The sequence below is a fragment of the Tauraco erythrolophus genome, chromosome 4 (genome assembly GCF_009769465.1).
Source record: "Tauraco erythrolophus isolate bTauEry1 chromosome 4, bTauEry1.pri, whole genome shotgun sequence".
Lineage (NCBI taxonomy): Eukaryota > Metazoa > Chordata > Aves > Musophagiformes > Musophagidae > Tauraco > Tauraco erythrolophus.
Window position 1 is genome coordinate 29,459,972 of NC_141468.1, and position 18,366 is coordinate 29,478,337.

An 18,366-nucleotide genomic window follows, 5' to 3' on the forward strand; every position below is an offset into this window, starting at 1 on the left:
ATTATATATGCAGTCTGTATCTAAAGAAAACCCACTCCACAACGTAAGCATTTGAAGTTGTGGATACCTTTCACGTACGTGAAAAATACAACACTGGCATTGCAAAACGTAGATAAAGCCAAAGCAGCAGCCTTCCTCGTTCAGATCCCCTGTATCTGACGGACACAGCTTACCCTTCAGTTGTGCTTTGCCACTAAATAGAAGTTCCTTTGCAACTGTGCAAGTCTGTCGCTTTATGCTTAGATATTTGGAACTGGCAATACATCTGGGAAGCGAAAAAACACTGGGAAGCATTTCAGATCTTGAAGGAGTTGAATGCTTCAAACAGATGGCTTCTCTCCAGAGAAAGCTCTTCCATCTTTCAGAAATGCTCCTCATAAAATTTGACCTAGCCGTTAGGGGTAGTATATGACTAAGGGGGGTGGGGAGTAGTGATATTAAACTTGTAGAAAATAGTCTTGAGTACCTTGAGCAGGGAAATCCTTTGATCTCATTGCGGTCTCTAATTTCCTGATTGTGGCTGAATATATGAATGATGGACAATGTTTCTGTATTCTCATTCAGGTAGTATAGCAAGTTTGGGGTTGTTTTTTTTTTTTTAGTTTTCACTGAAATGAGACCTTGTTAGTCTGAATTCAGATTGAAAATACCAGAGTGTTGCTCCTGTATGTTGTACTTTATGAATGAGTCTGTTTTATAATATCTGCTTGGCGGGCTAGTGCATAAGTACAGTGTGACACACATGATCTAAACCAAGCATTTCATTAAGGAAGGACATTTGTTATTGGCTTTCAGTATGGGCCATTAACCTTCATGGATGCCAATTTCCCTGCAATGAAGCTGCTATTTTAACACCATTCAAGGTTTTATGCAGTAAAATATAGGACTACATAAATTTTAAAGCAGTTGTGGTAAGTACTATAGGGACTTTGGAAGGGGATGCATGGGAAAGGTGCTGTGTTGATAATGATTTGTTCAGCACAGCAATAAGGATTTGCTTATAGTGATCATCACCATCTGGACATTGTCTTCCTATTCAGAATGGTCTGCAGAAAATAATATTGGGTAGATGTTTGCACACAGAACCTCCATATTGAGGTGCCTTCTGGTAGTTTGAAGATAGTAGACACAAGAAAAATGATGAAGTATTTGGTAAATCAGTTCTGGTGGACAGAAGAACCCTTAAGTACTGCAGATAACTCTAGTTTCTGCCAAATAATTAAAAATGAGTTTCCCTGGATTCCTCCTCACCCAACTCAGCTTCGAGAAGAAACAAAACCTGTTTCAAGATGCCCAGAATGACTAATAGAAAAGAATTCCTTTCATTTATCCAGATAGGCCGGCAGATATATTTTGAAGGCATTCACTCTCATAGACATATAACATAGACTTAAAAATATTTTAAAATAGAATCATAGAATGGTTAGGGTTGGAAGGGACCTCAAAGATCATCTAGTTCCAACCCCCCTGCCATTGGGCCCAAAGCCTCATCCAACCTGGCCTTGAACACTTCCAGGGATGGGGCATCCACAACTTCTCTGGGCAACCTGTTCCAGTGCCTCACCACCCTCTGAGTGAAGAATTTCTTCCTTATATCTAATCTAAATCTGCCCTCTTTCAGTTTAAAGCCATTGCCCCTTGTCCTGTCACTACATGCCCTTATAAAAAGTAATAATGTACTTTGTATAAGAAAACCCTGGATATTTTTGAGTAAACTTAATATTCACAAAAAGAAGTAGTAGTCCTGACATAGATGCCCTTTATTTACCTGAATTTCATACAGCAGCTCAGGTCTACACTTATCAACAAGGTGAGTTTGTTTTCATCATTTCAGTGACATGATTCAACATTCCTGGGAACTGCATGGGCCTGACAAACTTTTCCCCTCTTCCCATCCAATTCAGAGCTGCTGTTGAAAAGTTCTGCCAATAGCTGCGACAATTTGTGTTTAGAGGTGTACGGAGGACACAGCAATGCTGGAGCACTTTTACAATTACTGAGCCGTTGACTTTTGAGGGGAAATACTGGGAATGCTGTCATGGCTCTTGTGGCCAGGTGGCAGGTATATTACATAGGCATGGCTGGTAAATTAATAGATAAGCTAATTTCGATAGATAAATATCCAGTAACTGAAAATGAATGAAGAAGTTATATAGATGATTACATTTCTCTACAAGATGCAAAAGTTACATAGCGAAAGTGTTTTTAACTTCTGAAGATGGTTGTCCTTCCTGCACAGTAACTGCTTCTAAGAAAGAACTTTTCTAAAGAAAACCATTAGCATACAGTTGGAGTGGGATGTGACTCGCTCCTTGTTACGTCTCGCTTGCTGACTAGGGTATGTGTGTTGTCACATTATCGCACGTGTTTGCCATGAATTCTGCACCATGAGCTCCCACAGGCTGCAGCTCTGCTGTCTTTCTTAAACTGCCTGTGTTTTTTTCTGACCGCAGAAAAGATAGAGAATACACAGCTGTGGTCTGCAGGCCTTTTTTCCTTCTGAATTAACGCTCAAACCGTATTTTTAGCATTTGCATTCAGTTTTGTCGCGCTTGCAAAAGCATGCCAACTGCCCCAGTGTGCTGCAGCCTCGTGGCAGCTGAAGTGTCCATGTTTGGTCATGCACCCTAAAGTTTTTGGCAGTAACACTTTTCACATCCTAAAGGAGGATATTCATAGAATCATAGAACCCGTGCTGACTGGGCCTGATCACCTGGTTGTCCTGTATGTGCTGCATGATGGAACTCAAGGTGATCTGCTCCACAACCTTCCCTGGCACTGAGGTCAGACTGACAGGCCTGTAGCTCCCCAGATCCTTCTTGTGGCCCTTCTTGTAGACGGGCGTCACATTTGCCAACTTCCAGTCAACTGGGACCTCCCCGGTTAGCCAGGACTGCTGATAAATGATTGAAAGTGGCTTAGTGAGCACTTCCGCCAGCTCCCTCAGTACCTTTGGTGGATCCTGTCCAGCTCTATAGACTTGTATGTGTCTAAGTGGTGCAGCAGGTCACTAACCATTTCCCCTTGGATTATGGGGGCTTTGTTCTGCTCCTTGTCCCTGTCTTCCAGCTAAGGAGGCTGGGTACTTACTGGTCTTACTGTCAAAGACTGAGGCAAAGAAGGCATTAAGTACCTCATCCTTTTCCTCATCCTTTGTCACTATGTTTCCCCCTGCATCCAATGAATATCTTTTATGGCCCTTCTAATTTTCTCCCTGCATAATCTCATGACATCTTGGTAGTCCTCCTGAGTGGCCTGCCCCTTCTTCCAAAGGTCATAAACTCTCCTTTTTTTCCTGAGTTCCAGCCAAAGCTTTCTGTTCAGACAGGCCAGTCGTCTTCCCACCAGCTCATTGCAATGGCCTGCTCCTGCACTTTTAGGATTTCCTTCTTGAAGAATGTTGAGCCTTCCTGGACTCCTTTGCCCTTCAGGACTGCCTCCTAAAGGACTCTTTCAACAAGGCTCCTAAACAGGCCAAAGTCTGCCCTCTGGAAGTCCAAGATAGCAGTTCTGTTGATCTCCTTCCTTACTTCTCCAGGAATTGAAAACTTCGTAATTTTGTGATCGCTAATGCCCAAGACAGCCTCCAACCATCACATCACCCTCAAGTCCTTCTCTGTTCACAAAAACAGGTCCAGCGCAGTGCCTTCCCTCGTTGCCTCCCTCACCAGCTGTGTCAGGAAGTTATCTTCCACACCCTCCAGGAGCCTCCTAGACTGTTTCCCCTCTGCTGTATTGTATTTCCATCAGACATCTGGTAAGTTGAATTCCCCCACGAGGACAAGGGCTAGTGATGGTGAGATTTCTCCCAGCTGCTTATAGAGTTATTTTATCTGCTTCTTCATCCTGGTTGGGTTGCCTATAACAAACTCCCACCATGATACCTGCCTTGTTGGCCTTCCCCCTGATTCTTACTCATAAACACTCAACCCTATCATCACTATCATTAAACTCTAGACAGTCAAAACTCTTCCTAACATACAGGGCTACTCCACAGCCTCTCCTTCCTTGCCTATTCCTTCTGAAGAGTTTATAGCCATCCATCGCAGCACTCCAGTTCTGCGAGTCACCCCACTGTGTTTCTGTGATGGCAGCTATACCATATTTTCCTGCTGCGCAATGGCTTCCAGCTCCTATTTGTGGCCCATGCTGTGTGCTTTGGTGTAGATGCACTTCAGTTGGGCTACTGATCCCACCACCTGGTGGTGAGAGAAGCCCTAATTCCTACATGACCATTCTCAGTTACTTCCGTGGCTTCTAACACATCACCGTTGCATCTTTGCTGTTGCATGGATCTCCATCCCCTACCTTCACTGAGGTGGCAGACCGAAGGACCTCGCTAGCACACCGCCCCTCAAACATTGGCGTGCAACTCCCAGGCTTATCCCTAGTGAGCCTGGTTTTGTCCCTTTCCCCCTTCAAATCTAATTTAAAGCTCTTTCAACAAGCCCTGCTAACTCCTGTGCAAAGATCTTTTCCCCTCTTTGAGACGGGTGTACACTGTCTGTTGCCAGCGGGCCCGGTGGTGCGGTCAAAAATCCCAAAATTCTGCCGGTGACACCAGGCTCGGAGCCGGGTATTGATCTGCTGGTTCAGCTGTCATTGGTATCAGAGAGGTGCTTAGAGTGCGCTTGGTAATTAGAACTCTGGCAAGCGTTAATACGTAGTGTCTGCAGAAAGGCACAGGGCCTCAGAGGATGACTTCCCTCTTACATTACCTAATGAGCGTGAGAAGATGTTCAGCAGGTACTAATGAGCCTCCTAATGGCACTGCGCTGTGGCAAAGTACTTGCTATGGAAAAAGAACAGCACATGAAAACCAGATTAAATAAATCATCCTTCTTTGGTGTTCTACCTTGGCTCGTGCAAACAAGATCCCAACAAGCCTGACGTACAGTTTCTGGCTGAATTCGCTTAAATCCCTAACTACAACCGTGCTCTGTTGTTGAACTCGGGAGCCTCGTAAGGCTGCGGACCCAGAAGGTCAGTCTGCTGCCCTGAGGCTTTCTGTGCCAACTCCAGACCCAGGGAAGGAAGGGGTGAGGTGACAGCGGGGGGGAAAAGAAATCTGAACATGGCTCTCCTCCTCCCTCTCATCCCAAATAAGCTAAAAATGGAAAAATAAAAGCCCAGCGTGGTCTGCACATCAGAGTCTCCCGTTTAAGCCTGATTTGGTGGGACTGCACCTGATTGCCCTTCAGCCGGGAGGTTCTCCCTGGGCTGACCCTGGCAGGGCTTTACCCTCGGCTGAGGGTCTCTTCCCGGGCGTGAGAAGGCTGCCCGCTCTGGAGACGAAAGCACCAAAGTTAATGGTAACACCAGCTAGGGAAGCAGTATTCCTCACAAAACGGAAACCTTTTCTCTCTGTCCCCCAGGAAGTCGTGGAGTGGCTACAAGTGCTGGACCTTAATCAGGAAAAGAGTCTGTCGGCATCCTCGCTGGAGGTGATTAATTACACCTTGAGCATTAGCAGGTGGATGGGGATTTCAAAAAACAAGGTTTAATATCAGAGCACACGGTTCCAGTTCCAGGGTGAGGGACTGATCTCCTCTGGGCTGGTGTCTGCTGAGTCAATCAAGTTGCTCTGAATTCTCCCTGCTGTCTGTGAGATCACAATTTCTTGTAAATGTTTTTAGTAATCGGTCTGGCAAAATCCTAAGATTTCCTGTGTCCTTCTTCGATGCTCGGAATACTCAGTTCATGACCTATTTGTTAAAAGTAATGGAAATTGGCATTTCTCAGGAATGGAAGTTTTGTTTAGTGAGTAAAAAAACCATTAGGATTTGTATTTCGTTTATCTGCTATGACCTTTTCCTGTGATATAGTGTCATGGCTGAATTTCAGAAATGAAATTTCTGAAGGGAGAGTTTCATGTTTAGGTTTAAAATTATTTTGACGCCCTTTTGCAGTTGCTCACCTGTACTGCTTCTGCCACCGTAGCAAAAGCTGCAGTGGATCTTTCCTCTTCATTTATTTACGTTAGGCACACAGGTCCGTTTCTCACGATAGATTTTAACAACAGAGATGGAAAATTAGCAACACGCAAAGCCTTGGCAACCTGATGTGGTGGAGGGTGTTCCTGCCCATAGCAGGGGGATTGAAACTAGATGATCTTTGAGGTCCCTTCCAACCCAAACCATTCTGTGATTCTATAATGGCACAGTGTACCATTTTCCTTGATTTTTGAAACCTTTAATATTGGTGGATGTATTAAAAATCTTCCTTAATATAGGCAAATTATTTGAAATGGTTAATAGTGCACTAAAAAAAGCTTGTGTGAAATCAACAGGAAAATTTCGGTGGGATGAGGATATCCCTCCCTATGTTTTAATCTCCTGGCTTTTGTGTAAGGTATATCTGTTTTGCAGTTTTTTGACCACGAGCCATGTAGCATTCCCGCGGGGGGAAGGCTGCCAGCGCGAGTCAGCTGAAGACCTGCTGCAGTGTGTGTACCTGGTATAAACGAAGTTACGGGATGAAAAACTGAGCATGGGAAGCCTGTGATTCTGTTGACCCTTTCAAAAACGCAATATATAGCATCCCTTAGGCATCACGGGAAGTAAATGGAGGAATTTACTACTAGCAGGGACTGTGAGGATGAACCACCGCCCACTGTACTTGAAGACCAGGTTCGAGAACATCTGAGGAACTTGAAGGTGCACAAGTCCATGGGACCTGATGAGATCCATCCGCGGGTCCTGAAGGAACTGGCGGATGAAGTTGCCAAGCCACTGGCTATTGTATTCGAGAAGTCGTGGCGGTCTGGCGAGGTCCCCGATGACTGGAAGAGAGGGAACATAACCCCCATTTTTAAAAAGGGGAACAAGGAGGACCCGGGCAACTACAGACCGGTCAGCCTCACCTCTGTGCCTGGCAAGGTCATGGAGCAGATTCTCCTGGGAACCATGCTAAGGCACATGGAGAGCAAGGAGGTGGTGGGTGACAGCCAACATGGCTTCACCAAAGGCAGATCGTGCCTGACCAACTTGGTGGCCTTTTACGATGGGGTGACAACATCGGTGGACAAGGGTCGACCAACGGATGTCATCTACTTGGACTTGTGCAAAGCTTTTGACACTGTCCCGCAAGACATTCTTCTCTCTAAACTAGAGAGTCATGGGTTTGATGGATGGACCACTCGGTGGATAAGGAATTGGCTCAATGGCCGCACTCAGAGAGTAGTGGTCAACGGCTCAATGTCCAAGTGGAGACCGGTCACGAGTGGCGTCCCTCAGGGGTCCGTGTTGGGCCCGGCCCTCTTCAACATCTTTGTCGGTGACGTGGACAGTGGCATGGAGTGCACCCTCAGCAAGTTCGCCGATGACACCAAGCTGTGTGGTGCCGTCGACACGCTGGAAGGGAGGGATGCCATCCAGAGGGACCTCGACAGGCTGGAGAGGTGGGCCCGTACCAACCTCATGAAGTTTAACCAGGCCAAATGCAAGGTCCTACATCTGGGTCGTGGCAATCCCAGGCATAAATACAGACTGGGTGGTGAATGGATCGACAGCAGCCCTGAGGAGAAGGACTTGGGAGTACTGGTGGACGAGAAGCTCAATATGAGCCGGCAATGTGCTCTTGCGGCCCAGAAGGCCAACCGCGTCCTGGGCTGCATCAAGAGGAGCGTGGCCAGCAGGTCGAGGGAGGTGATTCTCCCCCTCTACTCTGCCCTCGTGAGACCTCACTTGGAGTACTGCGTCCAGTTCTGGAGTCCCCAACATAAGAAGGACATGGACCAGTTGGAGAGGGTCCAGAGGAGGGCCACGAAGATGATAAGAGGGCTGGAGCACCTTTCCTATGAGGACAGGCTGAAAGAGTTGGGGCTGTTCAGCCTGGAGAAGAGGAGGCTCCGGGGTGACCTTATAGCGGTCTTCCAGTACCTCAAGGGGGCCTACAGGAAAGATGGGGAGAGGCTGTTCAGGAGGGCCAGTTATGATAGGACAAGGGGTAACGGTTTTAAAATAGAGGGAGGTAGGTTCAGGTTGGATATTAGGAAAAAATTTTTTACCATGAGAGTGGTAGAACACTGGAACAGGTTGCCCAGAGAGGTGGTGGATGCTCCATCCCTGGAGACGTTCAAGGCCAGGTTGGACAAGGCCCTGAGCAACCTGATCTAGTTGGAGATATCCCTGTTCCTTGCAGGGGGGTTGGACTAGATGACCTTTGAAGGTCCCTTCCAGCCCTAACCATTCTATGATTCTATGATTCTATGAATGTGTTACAAATCTGGTATTTAGGTTCAGACCATCATTTGGCTGTGTTATGCTGGTTTAGATTGAAGACCCTGGGATTAATAGTGGACTATGGTAAAACCTTGGAGATTTTTTACTGACTTTTCAGGGATATCCTGAAAATGTATTGGAAAATAAATTAGATGTAAATAATCAAAATAAAAAATGCCAGACTTTTTAGCTGGATTGGGCTCGTGACACAAAAGAAGAATGTTTTTATCCTTAGCTGCTGTTTTCAATGCCTTTTTTCCCCAAAATACACTTGGAGTTGAAACTGAGCATATGCATTTTCTGTTACAAAGTAAACGGGTCTGGAGAAAATGTGTTTTGATGTTGATTTGCTTGATATTTTGAAATTACAAGAGCATATAAATGCTGGTTTTAACCAGCTGAAACTTTGTGTATTAGAATATTTCTGAGCGAGTTAAGTATGAAATGTCCCCCTGAGATAAGCTGCCGGAGAAACAAGCTTGTAGCGTCATCTGGCTTGAGAGCGGCACAGGACCGCGCACGTTGCAGTGTTTGTGGGGTACCCGTGTAAAAGACACTTCACAGAAGTGAACTTGTGAATTCAGTGGGAGGCATCTGACGTAACTGGGAGGAGACGTGTGGGAGGAGAGTGGGGCTGGCTCCTGTTCCTCCAGAGGAACCGAGACCCCTGGGGACTGCAACGCCTTCTCTCTTCAGGGGTCACAGCTACACAGCACCTCGCAGAGATGAAACACGTTGTGGGTGACCATGAGGGACATGAGTTCAGGTGCTTGAAGCTTCTTGTGGATCATGACTGATTTGGGAGCTTGGGTGCTGAATGCAAGTGCTGGCACCCTTGCTGGGCCAAGCAGCTACTCTTTACAATGCCCAAATTCCGAGCTTCAAATGTCAGCCCCAATGCTACGTGCATGAAGAATTTTAAGGCTCTGTGCGGGTGCAGGCTGTGGTTAGGCAAGACACTTCCTAACCAAACGGGCTAGGCCATGACTGTTCATGACAGAATATCCTGCACTTCTCTGAGGCATCTATTAATGGGTCGGAGGCTGACGAACCGCGTGTTTGATTTATTGGTGCACTCTCTGTGTTTTTATGAGTTGCTCCCTCGCACAGTTCCCCGGGTTGCTCTGCACACGTTGGTCAGAAAAAGCATGCAGACTTTATCAGCTTAACAGTCAAACGTTAGCAGTAATTACAGCACTTGGAGCGTAAAGTATTACAATAATTCATTTTAATAACATGTTTATTAGGTCATAACAACGACTATAAACGTAAGTACCATTCAACTCTTTTGCAGGTATATGAACTTACTAACATCAAATCTTGACCAGAATCACGTATTCTTACAGGTGTCCCAGACACAACATTAACTTTGTTAAGCAAAAGTTCATAAATAGTAGAAACGTCCTCTGTTTCACATTGCAGCGTTCCTCAAGCATGTATGTACAAGTCTGAAGTATCTTCTCCAAATCTATGTGTCATAAACTTCCTTAGCTGTTTTAACAACCACAGAGATGATTTTTTTTTTTTGCCTGCAGCAAAGCCTTTTGTCCTTGAGCAATCTGCAATTAGCATTGCTCTCAGCAGACATGAAAGTTCATTTCTGAAATGAAAGTGGTGATGAAACACAATACAACATTATCTGCTCATAGTTTGCCTACACACTCTGCCCTCACCATAAATCTTTCAGTTATAACACTGTCTCCCAAGAACAATATATCTCCCTTCTATCAGTTCTTTATCTGCACTGCCTCTCTTTGAAGACCTTAAAATGGCTGGCTTGCAGCAACGGAGATATCGTACTTAGGGTGGAGTGTGTTTACAGTCAGTTCTTTTCCTTTTTAATATTTACACAGTATTTTTTTTAAGGTTGCTACAATTCATGAATCATGTAGTACGTTGACATACATTTTCTGAAATGTTCACAGTGCAGTATTTTGTGGCCTAACCAAACTTTGTAAATGTCATTAAAAATAAACTTTTTTTTTTAATATAAAAATAGAATACTTTATGTGTTTACACCAACAAACCCAGTTCTATCCTATACTAAACAAGCTATACAGTAGTATGCACAGAATTCCACAGGAACAGAAATGACATGTGATGCTTGCCCTAAAGCTATAGTACTCTTCCCTAATGAATGAAGGTTTCATTTACTATCTCTTTTCAAAATTATTTTTCTGGTCATAATTTAGAAATAAAAGTAGGTATTGTAATTCACTGGGTTGTGTGATCCAAGAAGAGGCGAGGGGGGCCTAAAGCTGTTCTCTTGATCTGTCTTCTCAGCCCTTTAGGGCTGGCACGAAGAAGGTACCAACATTCCTGCTATGGCACAGTCGTTTTAGGTCAGGGCTGGCTGCAACGCCTCTGCTCTTGCTCCTTACTCACCTTTGGCAGCAGCTCCACCCAAGGGTAGGTGGCAGAGCTTCAGCTCCTCGACGTGTGACTCACCAGACAGCAGCTCCGTAAGGTCGCCAGGCTGCCTGTCTCCTCTTCCTCTCTAGAAAAATGCAGCCCATATTACTGCATCCCAGGAATTAGCCTGGCATTTAATATGGATGCCTTCAGGTTTTTATGCTCAGAGAGTGGTTAATTCTTTATTGAAAGAAATGGAGGCTTTGCATTTTTCAGCAAGAGATCTGTCAAGATAGGCTGTTACTCAAAGAAGCAGCTGAATGTTGGAACAAAGTTGACGCTAGGAATGCTTTAACTAGATGATTTTCCCTTCATTTTATGTACCGTCTGACTACAGCAGAGGACTGGCAAGGCTGACACACTTATTTTACTGCACGCCGTTTTTCGACGTTGAATTCTGTTGAGACATTTACCATGAGGCCGGCTCTCCTGGGCTGTCTGTTTTCAGAAACCTTGTTGATATAGTGCAAAAAACCAAAGTTTGGACTGTGCGGGAGGAAAATACATTTTAAACTCTTGTAATTCTCATTGTTTGCCTTAGCCTTTTGTGCGAAAACCATTTCTGCACTGCTCGTTGTCCTAAAGTACACGCAACAGTAATAGTCCTTCCAGCCATACTGATTGGTGTTCTACTTCCTCCTTCACGGCATTAACGATGAATCTTTGTTCTTGGGTCTGAGCACGCATCGATGCGAGCCAGCGGGAACTAGCTCTGGGTGGCAGCACGCAACGTTTCCGTTCGGCAAATCGAGGCAGTTGTCAAATACTTGGAAATCACGGTGATGGTTTATAGAATCCCATAGCCTTAAACAAAACGATATCATGTCCTTGTACTAGTGCAACTCGGGCAACAACATAAACATGTGCAACAGTGTTCTTCTCACAAAGACCGGGCAGTAAAAACTAGCGGACAAAATGTTTTGCTTTTTGTTCATACAACTAAGAATGGATTTTCCTCTATTTCAGACATACCCGTCATGTGTCAACATCCATGTCTGTGTTGTCTTGTGATGATAAAAGAGAAGGATAGGGAGCAATGCACTTCACGTTGACATACGTAGCATTGACATGAACGTAGTGTTCCCCAATAAAAGTGGAGAAGATTGTTGATATTTTTGAAACAAGTTCGGAAAATGCTGGACGCATCTCTGGTTTTGGATGCCAGCACTTCAGCATGACTTCATACCTGCCATTCAGATAAAAGAAGTGTTCAATTATGAAATAATATAAAAATGAAAAAAAACACAACTCTTGCCTCCCACTTAACTATAATATCAGAATGAGCAGCATTTGCAGGAAGGCTTTGCAAACTGTTTACTTACAGTGGGTCGGGGCAGTATTCAGGTTGTAGCAGCCTTCTTCCTTGTAATAAGTAAACAGTTATATCGAAAGAATTTACATCAGGATAAGGTGGTGCCCCTCTTGTCATAAGTTCCCATAACAACACCCCAAAGGACCACTAAGAAAACAAAAGAAATACATAATAAGTGATAGGGTTGGAGGGCTTTACATTCCAGTATTAGAAGATGGTTTGACAGATTTAAGCACTCAAATGCATGGACTTTCCCTTTGAAAAGTTATTTTACTGCATTCTGCTTTCTTTTAAGTGGGCTAATAAATGCTGTAGGGACTTGAGGAGCCACTTACTTAAATTAGAGCCAGAGACACTCAGCTAAGTAAGTGAAAGAAAATAAAAGCCTATAGGCCAGCTACTTAGCTGGTATAAATTGGCAGACCTCTTTTGAGGTTAATGGAGCTCTGCCAATTTGCATGAGCTGATGATCTGACTAACCCTGTGTAAATACATACTGAAGAGAACATACGTGGTGAAAATTCTGTGCATCACAGGCTAATTTGAGTCTGCATTGAAAGCAGAGCTAAAATACAAAGTGATCCAGCCAACTAATGACTTCATCTTGTATTTTTTTCTTCATAAATGGCCAGCTAATACTTGAGATTGCTGTAGGCTGTCAGTGAGTATTTATAAAGCAAATAAAGTCTTTTTGAGAACTATTAAATTTTATGAGTGTCAAAGTTAACCTGTTTTGTCAAGCTTTCCAGAGCCCCTCCTATAGCAGGGTTCAGCTCCAACTCGGCTTCTTGGAACGTCCTTAGTTTCCCTTAGAGTGGGATTAAACTTCTAATTCTTTCCTGAGCATAACAGATAATCGGGTCAACATCTTGTTTTGTGATTGGAACAAATACCCTTTCTGGATGTAGAAACGGTCTCTTATTCTTATGCGAACTAAAACCAGATTCGAATGTAAGTTTGGGTTTGGTGTTAGTCCATTTGTTAAATACTAGTGAGACGCCTCAGGCAATATAAAAGAAATTAATAGGTGATATGAATGTGTTTGTACGTTACCACGTCCGACTTTGTTGTGAACTTCTGAGTTTGTAAACTTTCTAAAGCCATCCATTTCACTGGCAGTTTAGCTCCTGTTTTATTGTGCACGCTGTAGTATTCTTTATCATAGACATCTCTAGCAAGACCAAAATCAGCAACCTTGACAGTGAATTTTTCATCCAACCTAGAGAAATGATAGAAAGTATTATCTGCAACTGAGCAGGCGAGTCTCACAGTGATGGTGGATTATAATGAGTGACTTGCAGTTTTGAGACCGTGACTTTGGAAGGCAGCGCTTTATCTTGGATCTATGAACTAATGTAACAGTGAAACAAAAGGCGCAGCAAAGTATACTTGACACCCATTTAACACAGTGAACGAACTCAGGAAATTACTGATATTGTTTGGATAATAGAATTTGAATTACAGTTCTTTTAAAACAATTGCTCTGTATAAAAAGATTTTTGCTAATAGACTATACATCCTGATTGAGTGCTACATCATTTCTTCCACAGCTGTTTCTTCTTCCATATCCTTAGAAACCTCTCATTTTTTATTTCCAAGCCAAGGCATCACCTTTCCTGCTTACTCTCAATTTTGACAAGGATGGACCCATCGTTATCTCAATACCCGCCCACATATAACAATGTAGCCCTGTAACTAAGGATGTGTTTGGTGCCTGTACTGGGAAAGGATGGTGGCATAAGGAAAGTGCTGCTGGGGTTACAGCTCAGCCATACCAGAAGATCTCCCTGGCTTTGTTCCTCCTAAGCTTGGTGTTTGTCCTGATAAGCAATATCATTGTCAGAAAACAGACAGAGCACGTGTGTTGGCACGCGTAAGCCTGTCTTTCATTAGACGTGCAGATCTGGCCACAGCAAACACCTGCTTCTGGGCTTCTTTACAGAATCACACAGTCACAAGAATGGGTGAGGTTGGAAGGGAACTCTGCAGATCACCTTAGTTCACCACCACCTCCTCCACTCAAAGCACGGCCAGCTACTGCAGGTTGGCCAGGACCATGACCAGCTGGGTTTTGAATATCTGTAAGGATGGAGACTCTGCAACCTCTCAGGGCAACCCTTTGCCAGTGTTCAGCCATCCTTACGATAAAAGTGTTTTCTTCCTACGTTTAAACGCAATTTTCTCTGTTTCAGTTTGTGCCTGCTGCCTCTTAGCCTGTCCCTGGCCACCACTAAGAACAATCTGGCTTCATCTTCTTTACTCCGCCATATCAGGAATTTATACATGTAGATAAGATCCCCCTGAGCCTTCTTCAGGCTAAACAATCCCGTCACTCTCAGCAGGGCATTTCCGTCTTGAGTTTATGAGGTTTCTATCTCGACAACTCTCTGGTCTGTTGAAGTCCCACTGAATGGCACACAACCATCTGCTGTATTTACTGATGTAATAACTAAACCAATACCAACGAAGGGAGTAGGAGGGAACTGTGATGGGTCAACAGGGGACAGTTTATGCCATAGCAGCTTCCCGCACCTCTTCCAGGATAGTGGAATAGAATTGAGAATCCACAGGGACTGTATTTGCATCCTGGCTTCCTTGCTGTTGGACATCGCTATTGTGGGAGGGGCTGTGCTTCTGAGTGCTGGATTGCACGCGGCCACTGGGGAATGTGGGTCTTCAAAACCTGCCTCTTCCTCTCACATGGCAGCAGCTCCCCAGGCTTTGAAGGGCTGAGCCATATAGAAGTACAAAAGCAGCCCTTCAGTTGGCAACCTGTCATTCCAGTAGCTGTTCCCTCCTCACCCAAGGAAGAGACAGTAGGCCAGAGGGAATGTCCTGTTGCCACTATTTGGACTCTGATTAGATGAACCAGGACTTCTATCCAGTCACCCAATTCCTTTCTTCTTAGGAAGCCTGAAAATCATGTTGCTCGTGGCTTTTTCCTCCCTTAAAAATCAGCAGCTATAAGAAAATGTTATTTTTCAGAGGGTGTTCAGCTGTACAAGTGTGCTCCCTTTGAAAAAGATAAGAAATCTGATGTCGCAGGTGAATAACCTTTTTGCGGCCAGAGTTCCAGATTATGATGTGCTAAAAATAACCGCTAATGTTTAATCCTGTACCTCATTAATTCACAAGGTATGTGATCAATCAGCATAACAGTATCAACAACTCCTGTATCAGTTAGTCTTTGTGTGAACTGAACTGTCTGGTTACCCAGACACTGGTAAGAGTCTTCGCATGCTCTGATTTTTTAATGTTAATTTGTGTGTGAATTGAGCCAAAGCTCATACTCATGTAATGAAATATTACTGTCAATAAATCTCACTGGTGTTTCTTTGTGTTCCTGTTTTTCCCACAAAGTTCCCCTGTGTTCCTCTCCCTCCTGCTAGGTGTGGCAGCAGAGATGTGCTGCTTCTGAAGAGGCTGGGTGGAAGCACAGCAAGTTGAGACAACAGCAGTTTAACTTCCCTTAGGAGATGCCTTTTAAACGCCCTAACCAATGATTTTGAGAGACGACACTTTCACCTCAGCTTTTCTTATTTCCCACACTCAAAAAAAAGCTTATGTGTAAGCAGCGAGCCCTTAGCAAGCTGAGTAGTTCATCAGTATGCAAGACAAACATCCGTATAATTATGGAACAATGCAAAAACCACCCTATTTTGACTAAAAAAGGAGAATCCTGGAAACTTTCATTTACCTTACCTCACTGACTTACACAAAAGAGTGTGATAGCGTGGCTGGAATTAGATGTTTGTACTTACATACAGTTTCTTGCTGCCAAGTCTCTATGGACAAACTTTTTGCTTGCAAGGTATTTCATCCCTTTTGCGACCTGAAGGCCAAATCCAATTAAATCTTTTACTGTTGGGTTCTGTAAAATACAAACATTTGTGATACAATGAATGCAGAAGTCCAAGGAGCAGACTGTTTTTTTGCTGTGACTATCAGTTTTTGACATACCTATCTTGCCACCAGAATGATCAAGACAGGCTGGTGCTTGTAGTGAAACTGGTGTAAGCGTAGGTCAAGTTCTTACCTCCAGTGAGGAGATACTCTTTAAGAAATCAGAAAAACTGACAGACTCCGGAAGAGTGGAATTTGCAGCATAAGCAGCATGACATGGGCTGGGAAGTGGAACACTATGCTGAAACCTCAGCGTCACAGCTGATACACAAAATTCACATTTGTGAACTGAGAGCAATAGCATGTAACTCCGTAAAACGTGCTAACCATGAACTTGGAGCTTATCAGCTGGGAATTACCAAGAAAGGAGAGAGTCCTGTTTGGGGCAAACTAAGTGCAAGCTATCATCAATATGATGCCATGGAAAAGGCAAATGAGACCTCAGCAGTTACCAGAGGAAGATTTTCTGCAAAAATTGGTAACTTTTTCTGCTGGTCTACAAGGTGAGACCGTACTGAAAATGTTAAATATAGAAATAAATATAAACATAAACATGTAATTCTTTTATCCAACATCATGATTTGTTATGTAATAGTATGGTCTGACAGATTTTGGGTTGTTCCCACTGCTCCATATAATTCTTTTCTCTGTGGAACAATCCTGTTCAACTGTGGTGTTATTCTATTTATTTCAGGAAGGACTATGGTACTATTCACAGACAAGGTCCCTGGTGCTTCTAGAATGAAAGAAGTTCAAAAGGGAAGAGGTCCCTACCTCAGAAAGCTTAACTTCCCCAACAATTTTTCAAGATGCATTTTTTTTTTACTTATTTTACTGGCTATTGTTGATTGCCAAAGAGGCAGGGTTGAAACCCTGTTGGCTCGGAAGTCATTTTATATTGTCCTAGTGCTGTGAAATGGGTGAAATGCTACAGTATAAAGTGGGCTTACACTACCTGAGGCAAGACCTGTGGTCTCATACTTGAGAGAAAGCAGGGAGGCACATTCGAGAAATCTGCAGTCTTTCGATGAAAATAGGGAAAAATCTCTGATAAGAGAGTACTCATAGCTTGTATAAAAATTGCTCTTTTCCTCTCTTAAGATAAGAAGAAAAAATATTGATAATAACAGGACTGTGACATTCTCTAGCTGGACATGAAGATCCCTTACCTAGAAGCTGGAAGAGCAGATGGTGACGACTGGCACAGCTGTGCTGAAGTCAACAGAGATATGCCAGTTTAAACCAGCAGATGGTCGGGCCCCTCGACTTAGATTTCATAAACACATTTGTTTATAAAAGAGGCTTATGGATGGGAAATGAGAAATACTTATTGTTGATAATTTCTGGGAAACATTCTAGAGAAGAATTTGAGGGGGAAGGGAAGGAGTGGCAGCACTGTGGTCGGGCTCAGTGCCAGCCTAACCAAGTACTAAAGGTTAAGGTGTAGTAACAGCAGCAAGTTCCAGACGTAATGTAATTATCAGAGCTTACAACCTGTGGTGTTGGAGCAGGGCGTTGCTAGACCTGCAAAACCATGTTGTAGACCTCACCGTGTACTTACATGAGTCTCATTTCTAATGAAGTTTCGAAGATCTCCGTGTTTCATGTATGGAAGAACAACTAAGGGGGAGCCTTCATTGGGCAAACAGATTCCCAGGAGCGACAGAACATTGGGATGAGTGAAATCTTTCATGATTATTCCTTCTTTCAGAAACTGAGCTACTTCTTCCAGGTCTGTAATCCCTAAGAAATCCAGTAACAAAATGAAATAATTAAAAAAAACCCAAACAAACTACAGTACATTTCTGTATAGCATGTAATTGCACAACAAAGTGGTCATGAGAAGCTACAATCATGATGCCCACCTCCCACATGACAACTGGGTTACGTGCATCAGTTTTCTTACAATGACTAATTGCAGTTTTTTGGTGACTTTAATTCCGTTTCTCATTTTCTTAGTATGAATTATTTAGAATTGAATAACAACGCTTGAGTAAAGCTTTTAATAAATGTTGTTACAGTTTCTTCCTGTTTTTTTCAGCAGTTTTGCCTGCTCTTTAGCAATTTAACTTCCAAAACCAAATCTTCAGTAGTCAGTAGAACAGAAAAATGACACTGCCTTTCCCTCATTGTCCTCTGTCCTTTTTGTAGAGGAAGTACATGGGCATTTCATCTGATGCACAAATATATACCAATGCCTCGTGGTAATCTAATGTCATTGGAATTGCTCCAATTCCAAAGAATCTTTGTGAAAGTACACTTCGCTGTAATTAACTAGTTCACCCCAGTTATCTTTGGAATTATGGTAATGTCTCACTATTAAACATGGAACTCACTATTCAGTGACTTCACAGCACAATGAATTTTCCTGCCATCGTTATCCAGCAATGTCCCATGGTACACGCACCCAAAATGTCCTGTATAAAAAATGAGCAAGATTAGCTTTAATAAGTAAAATTAGCTTTCTGGTATTTCCCACTTGGTCGCAATTATGATTTAAGAAAGTGATCACACTGC

At 43.5% G+C, this 18,366-nt stretch overlaps 1 protein-coding gene across 2 annotated transcripts in view; it reads right to left on the minus strand.

Annotated features, from left to right (window-relative positions):
• Window positions 1-11,609: 11,609 nt before the first annotated feature.
• MET (MET proto-oncogene, receptor tyrosine kinase) overlaps window positions 11,610-18,366 on the minus strand; it is an 89,586-nt gene continuing 82,829 nt past the window's right edge. For both annotated transcript variants that reach the window (XM_086609964.1, XM_086609965.1), the window contains 6 exons: window positions 18,186-18,266; window positions 17,411-17,592; window positions 15,708-15,817; window positions 13,000-13,165; window positions 11,957-12,093; window positions 11,610-11,820 (listed from right to left, as the gene is read on the minus strand). In XM_086609964.1, the coding sequence (XP_086466090.1) occupies window positions 11,610-11,820; window positions 11,957-12,093; window positions 13,000-13,165; window positions 15,708-15,817; window positions 17,411-17,592; window positions 18,186-18,266 (887 nt within the window). The remainder of the gene's footprint in view (window positions 11,821-11,956; window positions 12,094-12,999; window positions 13,166-15,707; window positions 15,818-17,410; window positions 17,593-18,185; window positions 18,267-18,366) is intronic.